The sequence below is a fragment of the Fusarium musae genome, chromosome 6, assembly GCF_019915245.1.
Source record: "Fusarium musae strain F31 chromosome 6, whole genome shotgun sequence".
Lineage (NCBI taxonomy): Eukaryota > Fungi > Ascomycota > Sordariomycetes > Hypocreales > Nectriaceae > Fusarium > Fusarium musae.
Window position 1 is genome coordinate 910,158 of NC_058392.1, and position 18,567 is coordinate 928,724.

At 48.7% G+C, this 18,567-nt stretch overlaps 8 protein-coding genes across 8 annotated transcripts; 4 read left to right on the plus strand and 4 right to left on the minus strand.

The window, feature by feature from the left end:
* Positions 1 to 91: 91 nt before the first annotated feature.
* On the minus strand, positions 92 to 2,138 carry J7337_008182 (uncharacterized protein; the record flags this gene model as incomplete). The annotated part of the gene is made up of 5 exons (XM_044825805.1): positions 92 to 424; positions 482 to 816; positions 880 to 1,042; positions 1,100 to 1,357; positions 1,857 to 2,138. 5 exons carry the CDS (start codon positions 2,136 to 2,138, stop codon positions 92 to 94), a joined length of 1,371 nt encoding a protein of 456 aa, XP_044678722.1.
* Positions 2,139 to 2,546: 408 nt separating this feature from the next.
* On the plus strand, positions 2,547 to 4,672 carry J7337_008183 (uncharacterized protein; the record flags this gene model as incomplete). The annotated part of the gene is made up of 5 exons (XM_044825806.1): positions 2,547 to 2,731; positions 3,023 to 3,178; positions 3,235 to 3,396; positions 3,449 to 3,636; positions 3,690 to 4,672. 5 exons carry the CDS (start codon positions 2,547 to 2,549, stop codon positions 4,670 to 4,672), a joined length of 1,674 nt encoding a protein of 557 aa, XP_044678723.1.
* Positions 4,673 to 5,024: 352 nt separating this feature from the next.
* Positions 5,025 to 6,065, minus strand: J7337_008184 (uncharacterized protein; the record flags this gene model as incomplete). Its single annotated transcript, XM_044825807.1, has 2 exons — positions 5,025 to 5,919; positions 5,965 to 6,065. The coding sequence occupies 2 exons, from the start codon at positions 6,063 to 6,065 to the stop codon at positions 5,025 to 5,027; spliced, it is 996 nt and encodes a 331-aa protein (XP_044678724.1).
* Positions 6,066 to 6,861: 796 nt separating this feature from the next.
* Positions 6,862 to 8,515, plus strand: J7337_008185 (uncharacterized protein; the record flags this gene model as incomplete). Its single annotated transcript, XM_044825808.1, has 4 exons — positions 6,862 to 7,290; positions 7,348 to 7,424; positions 7,474 to 7,951; positions 8,012 to 8,515. 4 exons carry the CDS (start codon positions 6,862 to 6,864, stop codon positions 8,513 to 8,515), a joined length of 1,488 nt encoding a protein of 495 aa, XP_044678725.1.
* A 380-nt stretch (positions 8,516 to 8,895) lies between these two features.
* J7337_008186 (uncharacterized protein) lies at positions 8,896 to 10,038 on the plus strand (the record flags this gene model as incomplete). The annotated part of the gene is made up of 1 exon (XM_044825809.1): positions 8,896 to 10,038. One exon carries the CDS (start codon positions 8,896 to 8,898, stop codon positions 10,036 to 10,038), a length of 1,143 nt encoding a protein of 380 aa, XP_044678726.1.
* A 738-nt stretch (positions 10,039 to 10,776) lies between these two features.
* On the plus strand, positions 10,777 to 12,317 carry J7337_008187 (uncharacterized protein; the record flags this gene model as incomplete). The annotated part of the gene is made up of 2 exons (XM_044825810.1): positions 10,777 to 10,909; positions 10,960 to 12,317. 2 exons carry the CDS (start codon positions 10,777 to 10,779, stop codon positions 12,315 to 12,317), a joined length of 1,491 nt encoding a protein of 496 aa, XP_044678727.1.
* Positions 12,318 to 13,051: 734 nt separating this feature from the next.
* Positions 13,052 to 14,515, minus strand: J7337_008188 (uncharacterized protein; the record flags this gene model as incomplete). Its single annotated transcript, XM_044825811.1, has 1 exon — positions 13,052 to 14,515. One exon carries the CDS (start codon positions 14,513 to 14,515, stop codon positions 13,052 to 13,054), a length of 1,464 nt encoding a protein of 487 aa, XP_044678728.1.
* A 408-nt stretch (positions 14,516 to 14,923) lies between these two features.
* J7337_008189 (uncharacterized protein) lies at positions 14,924 to 16,012 on the minus strand (the record flags this gene model as incomplete). The annotated part of the gene is made up of 1 exon (XM_044825812.1): positions 14,924 to 16,012. The coding sequence occupies one exon, from the start codon at positions 16,010 to 16,012 to the stop codon at positions 14,924 to 14,926; it is 1,089 nt and encodes a 362-aa protein (XP_044678729.1).
* Between the last annotated feature and the right edge of the window lie 2,555 nt (positions 16,013 to 18,567).

The window sequence follows — 18,567 nt, forward strand, 5'->3', positions numbered from 1 at the left end:
ATGTAACCAACGAACTGAGGCTGGCGAATCATTCTAGCACAAGTCCAAGGCGCTCAAACTAATTCTTAATCGCCTTCCGTGGAATCTCAATCTATAGCTTAGCCGTGGCGCCCACTGACTTTCCCTTCTCTCTTGCTTGCAAAACCCGTCTGAGGATTTTACCGCTAGGGCTTTTGGGAATGGCTTCGACAAACTCCACACCACCCTCAAGCCACTTGTACTTTGCTTTGTGGCTTTCAACATATTTGCAGATAGCATTCTCGATCTCTTCGTCGGACTTAGTACCTGTGCAAGCATCTTTTACTACAAAGGCCTTGGGCACTTCCCCAGCGAAATCGTCGGGGACAGGGATGACTGCGCAATCTGCAACGAACGGATGAGAAAGAATATGCGCCTCGAGCTCTGCAGGGGCCACTTGATTGCCCTATTGCTCCAGTTAGTCTTGCTTATGTTCAAAGTGGATCGAATAAACTTTGAATACCTTCACTTTAATGAGCTCTTTGATTCGGTCGACGATGACCACGTGCTCTGTACCAAGAGGTGACAGACGTATAACAACAACATCACCTGTTCGAAGCCAACGACCGTCCTCGTCCCACACAAACGTCTCTGCTGTGGCTTTGGCGTTGTTCATGTAGCCGAGACAGATGTTTGGAGATTGGACGAAGAGTTCGCCTGGCTTCTCGAGCTCCGTTACTTCCAAGCCATTCTCATCTATAACTTTACATCGGGTGCCGAGAACGATGGACCCTGATGTGCCGGGGAGAATGTCATGCTGGCTTGTGGAGCAAACAGAAGGACTGCTTTCCGTCAAGCCTGGTAGAGGCAATATTGTCAGTTATTATCCCAAGATTTATGACTCGTTGTCCATCGTCTTACCATAGCCCTGTGCAACTTTCCATCTTGGCCACATCTGCTGCATACTCTCGATGGTCTTCGCGCCGAGGGGTGCAGCCCCTGAGGTGACCCATTCTAAACTACTCAGGTCGTACGAGTCGCATTTTCTTTTGTTCTGGAGTAGCTGAATGGCGATAGGCGGGACCTATAACAGTTTCTGGGTCAGCCGAATACAAGGGTGAAGGATAATAGCACAACATACAAGCGGCAAATGGTTAGCTTTGTACTTCTGTATGGCTGCGAGCATGTGGCCTAGATTGTATCTTGGGAGCACCACCACCTCATCACCCCGCCAAGGTAGTATGTGAGAGATGATGACTAGACCGTAGATATGGCTGAACGGCAATAGACCAAGTCCGACCTGCGTTTCAACCCCAGCTAATTTCCGCCCATAGCTCTCATACGCGACTTGTAAGGCAATGTTACTGATGATGTTGTAGTGAGACAACATGACACCTTTCTAAAACCACATTAGCATCTGCCCGTTTGCAAAAAAGTAGTTAATTGCTGAAATAGGGATCAGGGGCTAACCGGAAGGCCAGAGGTGCCGCTTGAGAAGCAAATATAGGCAACTTGTCGTTTTCCTTGCTCCTTGACCCATAGCAACGGCGGGAGCGGAGGCAAATGTCTTCCTTCATCTATCAGCGTAGATAGACCAACAAACGCGCTGTTGTTTGTTTCATTAGGCATGTCGAGGATGAAAATATGGTCTTTCGAGATATCTGCCGCTGCCGCTGCCTCCAAAGCCACGGGAAGGAGAGAGACGCAGGTGAACAAGGCTTTTGCACTTGTCGCTCGAAGTTGATGCGTGAGTTCAGAGACGCTATATGCTGCATTTGCAGGCGATGCAATAGCGTTGAGGCGATGCAATGCGTGGGTCAATGGAACGTAATCGATCTATCAAAACACCTCTCAGTTAGTAATTCCCTTCTCCATATCTTCAAATATTGTTGTCCTACCGTGTTCCAAGAAAAGACACAAGCCACCTTGTCCCATTCCGTGCCGTTGGCGACACCCCAATCGAGTCGTTTCGCTATGGCCCTGGCCATGTAGTCGACCCTTTCCCGGACCTCAGCAACAGTATATGTCTGACTCGTCAATCCGCAAGTGTATGGATTACGGGACAGTTTCAATGGTTTGCGGCCATGTTGTTCTGAATACATGAATTCTTCGATTGTGATGCTGTCTGGCAGAGACACTGGAGGGAGCGCTCGCGCCCACGCTGGTGATTCGAAGACCATGATGACGTTCAGCAGGATCAAAGGAATAATCGGCAAAACACTGCTATTGAGACTAGATATTGCTTTGGGGATACAGCTATATTCTACGCCCAGCCTCTTTGCCTTGGAGTTACTCAGCCCGCGACCCTCGGGACTATTGCCTCGGCATTACATCTACGCACTGTATTGACTGATCTCGTGCAATAACCCCGTTCCTTTTTACCTTGGGAAATTTCCGATTCTGTGGTGATCTTTGATCATTATTGTGTAGTCCCTCGGCAGTGCCGAGTTAGTAGAGTACGAAGGACACTCACTCCACAGACATAGTATTTATGCTTAATACCTCACACTCCGCATTCGAACGAACGATACCACGAACACCAGAGCGAAAACCATCAGAGAATACAAACTACGCCATATACATAAAACATGATTGACGACTTTCCTGGAAGTAATGGCGACTATGTTGGTCAGAATGGCTATACTGCCACACAGAACAGTTCTGAAGAGAACCGGCCCAAGTTTACCCTGAAAGACACTCCTGTCGAGAATCAGCGTCCGATGAGAGTTGTGATTATCGGAGCTGGTTTTTCTGGTATCTATTCAACTATTCGGTGAGTCAAGGTTGAATGACATTAAGTAAACGCCCAAACTAACGACTCGAATAGAATGACACAGAGACTGAGAAATATTGATCTTACTGTCTATGAGATGAATGAAGAAACTTCAGGAGTTTGGTAAAACATCTTGCCTCCAATTCCTGGTGACCTTGATCTAACTTGAGAAACAGGTGGTTGAATCGCTATCCTGGCCTGGCTTGTGATATTCCATGTAAGTCTCTATCTATGGTTATAGTCTTTTGTACAGGGACTGATGGAATCGACAGCATACTGTTACCAGTTCAGCTTCGCGCCAAACCCCTATTGGTCCTCCCTTTACGCTCCAGGCGCCGAAATTCGTGCATATATGCAAGATGTCGCTGAGAGATACGGTGCCAACCGCTTCATCAAGACGTCTCATCAAGTCACTTCGGCAACTTGGGACTCGGAGAACAAGGTCTGGTAAGTGACGCGAAAAGGATGCGATTGGTCTCAAGAAGGCTGACAAAAAGCTCTAGGAGACTCACTGTAAAGAACGTCAAGACTGGAGAGACATTTGAAGATACTGCGAACATCCTCGTCTCTGCAAAAGGGGGTCTAAATCAGATAGCTTGGCCGGAGATCAAGGGACTGAAGGAATTCGCGGGCAAGCTCATGCACTCTGGTGCTTGGGACGAGAGGTAAGTACAGAGTTAATCTACGTCAATTGAAAATAGCCTAACAATCGGGTAGTTGCGACTTGAAAAACAAACGCGTGGGAATCATTGGCAATGGATCGAGCGCCATTCAAATCTTACCCGCGATCCAGCCACTGGAGGGGATCAAGGTAACTTGTTTCGCTCGATCGCCGACCTGGATTGTTCCTGCATTTGGCGACAAAGCTATGCAGAAGTTGGGAATGGATCCCTCAGAGACCAAGTGTAAGTTCCTAGACAAGCCCCGTATCTGGGAATGGTAGGCTAACATCGACAAGTCTCACGTCGTCACCAAGAGATGCTCGCGAGGCAGCCAGACAGGTTCTACAAAATGCGAAAGACACTCGAAGACGAGGCTGCAGCAATCTATCCTTTGACCTTGATGGGCACTGAGGTGCAGACCGGGGCTCGAGAGCTCTTTCAGAAGCAAATGGAGGAGAAACTGGAAGGCAGAAAAGATCTCCAGCAGATTATCCCTTCGTTTGCTCCTGGTTGTCGTCGTTTGACCCCAGGCCCTGGATATCTCAGTGCTCTCCAACAAGAAAACGTCACTTTTATTAGCCAAAAAATTGAAGAGATCACAGAACGAGGAGTCAAAGTGACCTCTGGGGAAGAGGTCGAACTTGATGTTCTCGTCTGCGCGACTGGCTACGACGTCGAGGCACCGCCGACTTTCCAAATAAGAGGCCGCAATGGCAAGGCGCTCGCAGAAAAGTGGAAACCACATTGGGAGACCTATATCTCACTCGCAGTCGACGAATTCCCCAACTTCTTCCTCATCGCCGGTCCCAACTGCGGTCTAGGCTCAGGCAGCCTACTCAGCATCTTCGAAGCACAAGGCGACTACATCGTCAAAGCGATCCGCAAGCTTCAAAAGGAAGACTACGCTACCATAGAGGCCAAGCCCGAGCGTGTAGCTGACTTTAGTCAGTACATAGACGAGTACTTCAAAGGCACTGTGTACACGGATGAGTGCTCATCGTGGTACCGCTCCGGTAGGCTTGGGTCACGCATTGTAGCGCTGTGGCCTGGGTCTTCTGTGCAGTGCCTTGAGGTGTTGAGGTCGCCGCGATGGGAGGATTATAAGTTTGAGAGTGCCGATCCTACGGGGAATTTGTTAAGGTGGATGGGGAATGGTTGGAGCCAGGCGTTGACTGAGGGCGATCCGTCTTGGTTTTTGGATGCTGATGTTGTTGATGCTCCTGATGAGGGGAAGCCTGAGGATAGTGAGTTCTATAGACGTCGGCCATTCTCACACTAGGATACGCATCATTCGAATTGAACGAGTCATTACGTCGATAAGACTGCCCAAGCTTTCCCATGACTGGGAGACTTTCCGATATCATTACCTAGTCTAAAGATGCCCTAAGCGATACTAATCTCATATGAAATCCTATACTGCCTTGAACAAAGGTGCTAAGATTTCATGTCTCCCTTATGAAGAAGCTGGCGTTTTACAGAGTTGCTGTGGCTATAACTCTCAGTCAGCGAGACAAGAAGTCTTTTGTAGACATTTACATATTTCTCGTGATAAACTAGCCAGCTGCTGTATCATTGTTCTTGAATTTGACCAGGTTTTCCTAAGTCTCTGTCTTATTTAGGTTGAAACATATCTACTCTTCGGGGTCTAGATGCCATGTATCTCCAACACGAAATCCTTCAGGGAAAGGGTCTGTGGAATCCAACACAACTTGTTTGAAGCTTGTTATCCATGCCTGTCCTTCAACAGAGGGATAAATCGCAGAATATTCGCCAACCTTGGTTGTTCCCTCTACTCTACCAACGAATTCCGTCCCAGTGATGCCGCGGTGATAAAAGTTCTCACCCTCCTTCAGCTCTCCTTTTGCATGAAGAACTGCTAGCCTGGCACAAGTTCCTGTTCCGCAAGGGCTTCGATCTAAGCGCCCGGGAGACACGACTACAGTGTTATTTGCTGCCTTTCCATCCTTGTACTCATACAGAGGCTCTGTGAACTCGATAATTGTGACGCCGTGAATACCAGGGTTTTCGGGATGCACTGGGTCCGTTTGTTCCATGACAGCCCTCTTGATCCGCTCTCCGACCTTGACAAGCTTGGCTCCCTCCGTAGTCTTTATCTTGAGACCAACTGATGCAGCATCTACCAACACGTAGATCATCCCTCCATATGCAATGTCGACTTTCACCGTGCCCAGATCCGGTGCCGAGATCTCCTTGTCCGTGGCAAACACAAAGGCAGGCACATTATGAAACCTGACACTCTTACATTTCCCATTCTCACACTTCGCATAAGCAGTAACAAGTCCAGCCGGCGCATCAAGCTTGACAACCGTCTCAGGTTCCTGCATCGTCACCATGCCCGTTTCCAGCAGACACGTCACCGTCGCAACGGTATTTGCTCCCGACATGGGCGGGTACTCTTCATGCTCCATGATGATGAAGCCATAGTCGGCTTCTGGGTTCGTGGGAGGTAAGACGAGGTTGTGGCACATGGCGGAACAGCCTCGTGGTTCATTCAGAAGGAGGTTTCTGAGGTGGTCTTCATGTTTCCAGAAATGCATCATCTTTTCGTACATTATCTTGCCAGGGACATCGCGAACACCACCGACTACGACGTCGCAGACTTCGCCGCCGCAGTGGACGCCTACGGTGTTGAAGCTGCGCTTGAAGGGCATGATAAAGAGAAAGAGTACAATTCTGTGATGAGGGTATAATTTGGTCAAATTGTTGATGGCTACATATGAGGTGCTGTCTGACATTCAAGCTCTTATACAGGAGACCGCATCGGAATTAACAACCGTAGGATATCGCTGTTTCTATCTGAGATTTATCGAAACCTTCCATCATTGGCTGCCAGAGAGAAGTCTGGAACGACCTTCCAGAAAGATTCGCTTCTCCTCATGCTCGAAGGTTAGCTTAGCCGCCATCAACTAAGATTCGTGGGGTTTATTAAGGGTCTTATTTGGGGTAAAGTTGAGGGATATCGGTCAGCGATCTGTAGTCGGATGGAACGTCGTCCCGGTTCGGCTCGGATTATTGTTGCCTGAACAGCAGAACGCAAGGAAAATGTACATGTAAGTGCATGAGGACATTTGAAAATATTAAATACTACGTGATTTTCTCATTAGATAGCAAATTAATACATAGACGAGGATACAAAAAAGCTTAGATCTTATCAACTCATTCACCGTTCATCGTCAAACTCGGATGACCACTCAATGTCAAACCCCCGGATTATCACCAGGTCATGCTAAAAATCAAGATCTAAACTCCCAAAACTGGCCATTTCACTGAAGATCTCCAGCTTCACTCCTCATTCCCCGCTTCTTGATGCCTCGGTTGTGGATATAAGGTGGCATTCGGCCTTACTATCGGATGCTTCAGGCTTGGATACAAAATGACTCGCGATACCAGCTTTACTATCCCGCGACTTCGATTGTTGTCGTTCGTCCCTACTTACAGTGACGCATGATGATTCCACCGAGTGTTTCTCATCTCCTGGCCGTTGGAGCTGGAATTGGCACTCTTGTGTCTGCTCTTGACACGACAACTGTAAAAACAGATAACGGTGTTGTTAAAGGCTTTACGAACGAGTCTTTTCCCAATGTGGCTCAATTCCTCGGTATACCTTATGCCGAACCTCCGGTTGGGAAACGGCGATGGGCTCCTGCAGTAGCCAAAGGACTATTCGGAACATTAGATGCATCGCATCAAGGCCCTGCGTGCCCTCAAGCCGAACCATCCAACAGTGGCCCATGGCGCCCTGAGTTTCTGATCAAGCCTAACAGCACAAGCGAAGACTGTTTGTATCTGAATGTTTGGACTCCGTACAAGGCTCGGGCGAGCAACAAGGGAAAGCTTCCGGTGTTGATTTGGATCCATGGTGGAGGTTTCACTGGCGTAAGATATATTTCTTCAGTTCATCGATGAGAGTGAGTTGACTGACGTATCGTGTAGGGCGGTGGTAATATCGACTACCAAGTGCCTCCCCACTGGATCGCAAGAAGTCAGAAGCACATAGTCGTCAGTATCAAGTATGTAAATACAGGCCCCTTCCCACTTTCATCACTAATCATGAAATAGCTATCGTCTCGGAATCTTTGGGTTCCCAAATGCCGCGGGTCTTGACTCCGAGAAACAGAACCTAGGACTTCTAGATCAACGTCTCGCCGTTGAGTGGGTGCGCGACAACATCTCACGCTTTGGAGGAGATCCCAAGAGGATCACTCTCTGGGGTCAGAGTGCTGGCGGCGCTTCGGTGGGATACTATCAGTATGCGTATCCTAAGGACCCAATCGCGCATGCATACATCCAAGATTCTGGGGGTGTCTTCTTGCCCATCAACAATGCTGATTCCACACACTCCAACTTTACCTCTATCGCAAAGGCGTTCAAGTGTGACAAAGACAATCAGGTCGATTGCCTCAGGAAGATACCCTTTAGAGACATCCAAAAGAAGGTCGAGAATACAGCGGGAGTGAGCTTTGTCCCTGTCGTGGATGAGAGAACCAGGTTCTCAGACTACTCAAGCCGACTTCTATCGTCCAAGATCCCTAAGCTGGTAAGCTCTCCATCACATCATCTTTCAAGCAAAAGGACACTGTACTGACCTCTACCTCAGCCATCCATCATCGGTACAAATAGAGACGAATGGAACTTTGGTGGAGAGCCAGCAGAGCCTCCAGTAAAACCACCACCTGAACAAGTCCATACAGACAGTACCTTCGGTTGTCCCGCACACTTCGAAACAGCTCTGCGGTCCTCAACTAACGCCAAGACCTGGCGATACATGTACTCATCAAACTTCACCAACATCATGCCCGGAGATGAAGGGGCTTTCCACTCTGCTGAGCTTCCTTTGATCTTTGGAACTCACAGCATCGCGCGGAATAAGTCTAGGCCGTTTGAGTACAAGATCAGTCATGCGATGCAGGATTACTGGTTGGCGTTTATTCAGGATCCTTATACTGGACTGACAAAGAAAGGATGGAAACCAACAGCTGGAGGGTACGGTACGTTGCAGACTGGCGTGGAGTTTGGGTATGACAATGAGATTGTCTCGAGAAAGTATTCGTTCAAGTCCTTTCAGGATGGGTGTAAGAATGCGACTGCAGTTGAGCAATAGGTAGTCCCATAATTGGTTATCAGCAGATCCAGTTATATGGCAATTCAACACGATTTCCCAAGATATTGGCAAATGCTTATCATCTCAAGACCATGTCTGTAGTGGTTATCGGGTGCCGATCCGCAGTCGGATGGACCGGCCGGCCGTGGGGTAAAGGACCGGCAGCATGAACCGGCACAGACGCTGGCCGTGCTGCCCCTGCAACGCCGACTTCGCAGTCATCTACCACGATAAGCATCAGGTCTATATACCCATATCAATGCTCAGCAGAGATACACAGCTCTGCTCTTCATCTGATTCCTCATTTATTGTTCGACACTAAGTTCTCTGTGCGGATACAAGCTCTCAACCACAAGTCTCATATTGTTCTAGACAGCACAATGGCCAGCAACCTCATCGTCCTTGGCGACGCCGAAATCCGAGATCTGCTCGTATCTCTGTCGAAAGAAGAAGTGCTTCAGTTCAAGAAAGCTTTAGAAAACATCCTCATTGAATTCTCTGTCAAAGGCGAAGGGAAATACCAACCAACACCAGACTTTGTCAATCGACCGAATGGGCAAAAGACTCTCTTCCGCACATTCACTTCCCCAGACTACGTAGGCACAAAGATCGTGGTTACTCCAGCCCCAATCAAGGACGCAGATGGTAACACGGTAAACCGTCCTCTTGGTGGACTTTTGTCTTTGTGTGATTCAGCGGGTGTGCCGACGGGTGTACTCAATGCAGCTGAGCCCACAGGCTACCGGACGACACTCTCTGCTCTGATCCCGTGGACTTGGAGAAAGGATACCGAGAACATTGTGATCTTTGGAGCGGGGAAGCAAGGGCTTTGGCATACTCGTCTTGCATTAGCCCTCAGAGGTTCTGAGATCAAGAAGATCACTATTGTGAATCGTTCCGTTGGCCGTGCGAAGGATTTGGTCAAGACAGTGACGGAGGAAAACAAAAAGTACTGGAAGTCTTCTGCTAGTCTGGATGTTCTTGATCCTACTCAAGCAGATTACGACGAGGCTCTGGCATCTCTTATATCGTCAGCGGACGCAGTATTCTGCACAGTTGGTTCAACAAGTCCACTCTTCTCACTCAAGACCATCCTGGGTGATGAAACACGAAGTAGATTGCCTTTCGTCGGCGCCATAGGCTCATGGCAAGCCGATATGATCGAACTCGATCCAGAAATGCTTCGCCATGCTGCCTCTCGCGACGACTCGTATAGTCCTCGTGGTGGAGAGGGCAGTATTCTTGTCGACGATCTAGAAGAAGCAATGGTCAATTCAGGAGAAGTGATACAGAGCGGTCTAAAGGGCGAGAGACTACTTCAGGTTGGAGAGATCTTAGATTGGCTTGATGAGAAGTCTGAAAGGAAGCCTGAAGGGGGCATTGGGAAGCTCAAGACGTGGATTAGCGAGGGCTTCGTTGTGTACAAAGGCATTGGCGTGAGTGTCACAGATCTTGTAGCTGGGAACGCCATCCTGGACCTTGCTAGGAAGAGAAATGTTGGAACGGTCATTTCCAACTTTTAGCTTCACAGCGGGAATTCATAGAAGCTAGAGTCTGCAATATGCCAAGGGCATTTGGTGATAGGCACGTTGATCTCAGAAGGTGCATCCGAGCAAAGTTTGTGGCAGACAATTCCCTATTGGATAGAAGTTAGTTATCTGCCGGGATTAATGATATAGAAGTTCATGTCAGTCTGAAGCAACCCTCCTCGATGCAGCCTATTTTCACGGCCAACTATGTACTTGCTTTAGAGGCTCGGTGGACCTTGTTACCCTACACTGTTCCCCTTTCTAGATATCCAAATTTCATATAAGAAATAGAGGCTCCATTTATAGCTATTATGGATATCTGCTTACAATCGCAGATGCAATGAGTTGCTGTAGGTAGGTCGACGATCGGGTTGTAGATCGATCGCCATGGGGTGCATGTATGACGTCGTTTACCGAGCTTTTCCCGCTAAACCCGCGTCGCTAAACGCTAGCCCGAAAATAATTCATCGTGCCTGGAGAGCTCGTGCTCAATAGCTTCGTGAACTTTCAAAGAAGTTCAAATCTTTGGCCTTCTGATATACCTTTCGACACAACTTATCTGCGCTTGTCCGACACCACGGGATACACTACCCAGCAGCGTTTACTCAAATAGCCGACATCTCTTTCATCACCCACGCTCACTCAGGCATCCTTCCCCCATTCAACACCACTCGATCATGCGATAGCACCCTTAAATACTGACTGACAGAGCGCTCCCCCCCGTCGCCCAACATGTCAGTCAGCCCAGCGCCCTCCCTCCAGCTCGCGGAGTATCTCGAGAAACTCCCCGGCACGACCTTCCGCAAGCTCTACCAACAACCCTCAACCGCGTTCGCCATCTTCCGTCGCATGCTACCGCACCTCGGTTCGTCACCACAACCACTACACCCGCCCAATCTCTAACACACCCCCTAGCAAAGACCTTTGTCATGCGCATTCTCTACTCTCCCAAACCTATACTCCTCAGCGATCTAGACGACTGGGTCAAACCGAGCCATAAGCGCCAGAAGGACCAGGCGCTCTCGATCTTGCGCGTTCTGCACATCGTCTCGATCACGGCGCCTTCAAAGGAACGACCGCAGGAAATGCAACTTACTACGAACTTCAAGCTATCCCTTCGACTCGCGCTATCAGGCGGTGGCACACATAACTCCTTCGGTGTACCGTCAACACTTCAAATCCCCCCCGAAATCGACATCACCTTTCTCGATCGCTACGCACGAAAGAAATGGGAAGATATCCTGCACTTTGTCGTATCTAGTGTCGGCTACAAGAGCGCCGGCGAGTCTTCTGGACCGAATAAGAGCGTGAAAGAACTCCTCGTCGCGGGCCGTCTCGTCGATCGTAAAGCCAGTGGTAGCGTTGGCATCACACAGGCTGGTTTTACCTTTTTGCTGCAAGAGGCCAACGCGCAAGTATGGACGCTGCTGTTGCTCTGGCTAGAGGCTATGGAGGTGAATAAGATGGCTGGGCTGGAGGCTACAGATATGCTCTCGTTCCTCTTCGTGCTCGCCAGCATGGAACTCGGTCGCGCGTACGACACGAATGCGCTGACGGAGCAACGTAAGAACATGTTACCCTCACTTGTTGACTTCGGGTTGATTTACATCCCTAATCACAAACGATCCATGTTCTTCCCGACTCGTCTAGCTACAACCCTCACTTCGAGCAGCAATAGTCTTCGCAGCATTAGTGATGGCGTTGCAGCCGCGACGGCAGCTGCTCTTCAGCCAGGCCAATCTGGCGCACCAGGGGGCAGCGTGACAGCCGCCAATACCGAGCAGCGCGGCAGTGTGATTATCGAGACTAACTACCGTATCTACGCCTACACTCAGTCAACACTTCAAATCGCGGTCCTCGCTCTCTTCACCAAACTCGCGATGCGCTTCCCCGACATGGTCGCCGGCCGAATCTCCCGCCAATCCATTCGACAAGCCATTCAATTCGGCATCACCGCCGAGCAGATCATATCCTACCTTTCCGCGCACGCACACGATCAAATGCACCGCACCGCAGCTCTCAACAACAAACCCGTTCTTCCCCCAACAGTAGTCGATCAAATTCGTCTATGGCAGCTCGAAAACGAGCGTATGAAGACAACAAGCGGGTTCCTGTTCAAGTCCTTCGAGGATGATAGGGAATACAAGGATATCTCAAGATTTGCCGAGGAGGTGGGTGTCTTGGTGTGGAAGAACGATGCTCGACAGATGTTTTTTGCGAGCAAGCACGAACAGATTAGAGACTATATGAAGATTCGCAAGAAGACAGAATGAATACTTTCCGTAAGATTGGAAAAGCGGGGGGTAAGAGATCTACAGCATTGGAGTTTTTGGCGTCGATGGGATAGCTAGGTGGACTCACTAAACGATATTTCAACTCGAAAGGGGGGCCAAGATACGGTTGGCGTTGTGTGACTGCATTTCAGGTTAGAATCAATGAAATTCGGTATCAAGAATGTTCAAATACGATCTGAGCGAATGAAGATTTTGTCAAAGATGTCTCGGCTTAGGGACGAGACTCGAACGAGACTTCTAATAAAAACCAGACAAAATTCATAATAGTCGAAATACTACATTGAATTTGTCCAAATAGTCTAAATTTGTCTAAATAGTCTAAGCTAAGGATTCCTTACACTAAAGTTATCCTAAGCTGTTGTTGAATCTTTCAGATTAAAAGGACAGTCTCGTGTTTCCTTTCACCCTTGCGGCGAAATATTGACATCAAAAAGGATTTAGTTATTATAGCTACAGCATTACCTGCGTTCCTCCATGCCTCTTCAATCATAATACAAACTCGATGATAAAAACAAACAACACATGCTTCGACACCTTGCGCCTCCATCAGGAAACAAATCGCTAACATAGTGTACCACAATGCCAACTGTTGGCTGCAACATGTCCCTTTCAGCTATTATACACTTTAAAATGATCCAAGCAATTTTAGGTGAGCTCAAAACAAAGAGCAATCATTTTTGTCCGTGCTTGTCCTCTTCTCCCGACAAAGAGCATCAGTTGATGGAAACCCGCTTCCCACGTCCTCTAACCGCAGGGGCGAGCTTCGTCTTTCTGGCAATTGGTACGCGCGATTCGCTCATAGCTGGGAGGCTTCGTCTTCCTCCTTTGTTGGGGTTTGTGCCCAAAATCTTGCCCATCAGACTCTTGTCCTCCATGCGACCTCCCTGGGGGAGGAGTTGTGGTTTTCCCACGCGACGGGCATACGACTGCTGCCAGGCTACCAATGACCGGCGTGCCTCGCCTGTAGTACAAAGGCTTTCAAGGTGTTGGAAAATTCGCAGGCATCTAGCATCCTTATTGCATGGTGGGGTGCGAGGCTTTGTTCCAGTTAGGCTTGTAAGTGCCGATGTGGTGGTGGAGTGGGAGAGGTGAGTCGGACGGGAGTTGACAGCCACGCGATCAGTGGTCATTGCGTGGTACTGAAAAGGGTGCCCAGGACTCGAGTCCCAGGCGCTAGCCTCCCCATTGCTGTATTCTTCGGCTAAGAAACGATCATGCAGAGAAACAAAGCGCCCGGACCAATATGCAGATGGTTGTGATGTGGTGATATGGCTGGGGTCTGGTTGTACTTCTGTCGCCGTGGTGCCGGAACTGCTGCTGGATCGGGAAACTAGAGATGCTCGCGACAATCCAAGTCGTGAGGTTGTTGATGCGAATAAGCTACTTGTTGAAGATGCAGACGTTTTGCGGGATGATGGGTCATCGAAATCGCGGGAGGAAGAGAGTTTAGAGTTGAGTGAAGATCGGGAGAAGGATGTTTTAAGATCGCTCAAAACGGCCAATGTTCGTGACTTTGGAAGACGACTTTTGTTCTTCTGAAAGCTGTCCTGGGGATCATGTTCCAGGAGGATTGACTTTTTATGGTTGGACGGGGGGACGTTCTCGTCTTGGACGGCGGACTCGAAGCTCAAGTCCTCATAGATGGAGTGGAATGAGCTGGTTGATGGCAAAGGCTTGATTAGAGCAGCACTCGAAAAGTGCTGATGCGAAGATGAAGTAGTAAGGCCAGACTTCGGGGAGCTCAGGGTTCTTTTTGTTGTAGGCAGATGAAATTTGGTTGTTGGTATGCGGGTCTTTGTTGAAGTTGAGCAAGAGGCTGTGTTCAGGTTGCAACTCGAAGTCGCAGTCAGCCCAGACCTGGCAACTGTAGGGGGACTAGCAAGTGATCCTTGTGCCGAGAAGCTAGCAGAGAGTCGTCGAGTTGCTTTCTTAGCTTCAGCGTTTTCTTTGTCGGACAATGACTCGTCTGAGCCACTGCAGTCTTTGATGGTGGGAACAATAACGAGGATTTCACTTCGAGTGAAGTCGGGGCCTCGAGAGTTCTTGACGGGTCCAACCGGACCAGAAATAACAGGACGCTTCTTCTTTCCTCGCGAGAAGACATTAGATGGGGTGGGTAGACGAAGTCGTGAAGACGATTTCTGGAAGCCAGTGCTGTTGTTTCGAAAAGCCTCCATTGTTGTTGTAAGTCGCAGCGGAAGCTAAAGGTGATGCTGGCTTTGTTGTTGTATTAGAAAACATGGACTCATTTTGGACGCGTTGCTGGAGACGTCTTGTTTGGTTTGTTTTGATGTGTGGAAGTGAAGTTTTGCCAGTGTTAGTGTCAGGTCGACGGGAGCTTTGGACTTTGCCAGTGACGAACAGTTGACAGCTGCCTTACCTACTTGCCTGCTTGCGCTAGAAGAATTCGTACCCCCAGGGCAGTTCTTCCACTGTCTTATAGAGGAGCTACTGCTGCTGTTCATTAGAATAGGTAGCGAGCCGGTTGGAAGCTCATTGTGGTCTTGATATCGAGTGCCTGTCTATTCTTTGTCTAAGGCTTCTTATCCAATGCATCGTCTTCGTGGCAACCATCTCAATACCGTCTACAAGTGTCCGTTCGTCTCTCCATTCATACCATTTGTGCTTCCATTACAAAACTCATCATTCCATCCATTGATCTCAAACTCAAACTTGAAGTCGCCTTCTCCCTTTGGCACTGCATTACCATTGCCATCCCAAAGCGCCCGCTCCACCATCGTGACATTACCCTCCCAATCGACCAGAACCACGGTCTGTCGCTGGGTCCCGTACATGCCAGTCTCAAAACCCATGATAGGTGTCGTACTTGGATCCGGTCGTCCTTCGGACATCAGCTCTTCAGCAGCTGCTTGATCGTCTGTCCATTCACCGGGTCCTTTGGCCATGGCCGCTTCCATTGCCTTACGATGCTTTTCGTCGCCGATCAAGGGGATGAAGACACTCTTCTTGAGCTCGTGGATATATTCGACGAGACTGGCGTTTTCGTTCCTGGGCAGTGTGTCGTGGCTGAGAACATCAAAGAGGTCCGACACAAAGTCATCCTTGCTTTTCTTATCGGATACAGACTTGTCGATAGCTTCGCGGAATAGCTTCTTGCCCATTTCGATCTTAGGCCATTCTTCTTGTTTCCCTGTCGCATCAAAGGCGGTGTTGCTTAGACCCCAAATCTCACCGCGCTCTTTGGCGACGATGGGCACCTCTTCGACGTTACCGGCCCGGTTGCTTACAATCGCAATACCTTGAGTCTGCTTCCTCAGCTTACCACAAACCATAGAAAAGCCGCCGACGCCCTTAACGCCGTCGTTCTCGACCAGTTTGTGGACGCTGTCCTTGAGGCTCTCTTCGGGTGGTGTTCCCAACCAGGCGGTGACCATACCGCCTCGGCTTTTGGCAGCATGAATAGGATGATTCTGGTCCTGAACATCTGTTTCGCGGTAATTGGTGAGCACGGCTATCAGACCGTCCTTGCTAATGCCCATCCATGTTCCTTTCTCTGCTCGTTGGAGATCCCGTGATGATAAGACTGGTCGACCAGATGTACCATGAGTCCACCAGTGAGGCCGCGATGTCGGCCTAAGAATGAACTCATCCCGATTATCGATGGCGATCAATGCATAATCGGGATGCGCAGTAGTGAGAAGTACGATGCACATGACTTTGGTGGCTTTCCACTAATAAATATGCGTCTCTTGCGTTGTTGGAGTGTGTCTCGGAGAATTTGTCTGTTCCTGAAGTGACGTTGGTGGTTGACGCAAGTGGCATTCATAAATGTTGAACCCTTTGAATGGCTTGCAGTGGGGGGGGACCTCAGCGCCTTTAAGCTTAAAGACTCCCTAATAAAAAGGTGCCTTGGCGTGTTTGCCTCGTCATGGCAAACACGTCAGTTTCCCTCTAATACGTGTCGTGTTCCTGAGTTGTCCCTCGGTAAGATAGCGTCCCTCACTTGAGTTAGATGCCGAAATGATCTGATGTCGTGGCTCACGGGCTGCGGCGGTCGGCTTCGGGATATCGCCCCTCAGCTCCAGCGAGTTGCGCTGCGGGGAATGGGAACAGCTGAGGCTTGACGTTAGAACGTGGAATGACAATTCCACGTGAAAGACGCCTGATACTTATTGTATGTATATCAATCCTTGGTCGTTTAGATCGATCCAGATTGCCGGGGGTCTCCGGGTCTCAGATCGTTTCTGTTTGTGACTTTGTGTCTGGCAATTTGTCGCCTTATTTATCGCCATTTGAGATCACACCACCCTCGACAACAAATACTTTTTATGTTTGACAATCGAGAGAACTACCATTCATGGACAGGAGAGTTTTTTGTTTGGTGAAGCGGAATATAGTCCCCTCTGTAATTCAATTGCCAAACATGTAGTTGTTTTTGCTCTACAAATGTCATCGTTGACTGTTACTACCTTATTTTCAGATACAGGCCGGTATAAATGCCTAGGTATCATTGAACCTCGACAGAGATGCAATTGCATGACACCAGAAGCAAGGCATGCCGGCCTTCGTGTAACACCACGTGAAATCACACGTGATACTCTAAACCAAGTGAGCTCTTTCGAACGCGACCGGCAACCTCTCGCAATTGTGAGATAAAGTAAGTGAGGCAGCATGAGGCGCTCCCGGCCCTTGCAGCGAAGGTTTTCAAAGGTGGGCCCTGATACTCTGTAGGCTGTCTCGAAATATGCCACTCCCCGGAGCGTTCAAAGTGTGCGCTCTTGAACGGCGCAAGTTGAAAGCTTATAGTAAAATTCTGGCGATTCGTTGGTCAGTCCCTTTTTTGCTTCCGAGTTGCGCGCATTTTCAGGGGTAATCGGAAAACTCTAATGAAGCCATGATATCTCGTCTAAGAGCCTCAACTATATGGGTCCCCGTCAATTTCGTATCATAGCCATGATTTTCGTATCAAGTGGGACTCGGCATATTCCCATAGCGAATATCGGTTCTCAATGATATGACGTGGTCCGTATAGTAATTGTACTAATAACAGGATGTTGAACAGCAAGCCACTCATTGCTATGGCCCCGTTTACTTACAAGAACAGCATGCTCGGTCAGAAAGGACTTGGCTAGGCAGCAGAGATTCGCCATGGCTTTCTAGAGGAAGTTAAATGGATTTCCCAAAAAGCCTATAGATGCTCCCATCCATGATTCTGTGTCTCCAGCTCGGAGTGACAAGGAAATGTACCATGGCTGCCATACCAGGGTAACTGCTCTTCTGTTGACCAACTAAACGCGACCGTATTGCCCTTAGGGACTTTGTATATCTATCTCATCCGTATCAACTTTATTGGAGTGAGGGATACAAACATCTCCTCAGTCGAAGCATATAATTGCCATCACTTTCGTCTACCCCTCCAGAGTGATGTTGCCAACTTGCGTATGCCTCTTATCCCGAGTCAAAAGCTTCACTTAGTTCAATATTATACAAGCTTTCATCTCGAGCTTCGTAACGCAATCAAAATGTGCTCATGGCTGTATGTAACAAAAGTTTATCACCGGGGACAGGCAAATATCTTCATACTGTAGTCCTCCCTGACTCAATGATGATCAAAAACTTTCTTCAAGAACAAGCCAAAAAGAACTTTGATCCCCGTGACGTAGGCGATGCCCAATAATCTTAGGGGACTATTCGGGGGTTTATTGTATACTTTACTCAGGAAATGCGCGCAATGTGATGGCTTGCTTCTCAATTGGTAATCGCAGCTGTAGCTTCCTTTACAAACGAAAGTATATCTTTTCCTCTTGTGAATAACTTCCATGTCCTAAACTGTCTTCCCATCCTTTCACTATAAAAGAATTAGTCCCTTGTCTTTATTGTCTCTTTTCTTTACTCTTTATCACATCGAAACATCTCAAGTTTCTCACTCTCACTCTCAGTCACATAAGAACATTTCAACTTTATCACTTCAAAATATTCCTACCAAACAGTAAGTGAAATCACCCTGATACTCAACTCACTTCTAACCTACCATCAGACATGTCGTCTTTTACACCAATCAACGCTAAGCCGTTGGAGAAGAAGCAGGGCGCTCCACACGGACACTGCTACTTGTGCGTTGTCACGGGGTCCCCGGGGGAGCCCTGCAAGCACGCAGAGCGACCCGTCGTCGAGAAAGGGGCCAGTGTGGGAAGCTCTAGCAGCACCAACAGTACCAACAGCACCAGCACCATCATCAACAGCGGAAAGGTCAACAATCGGAAGATGT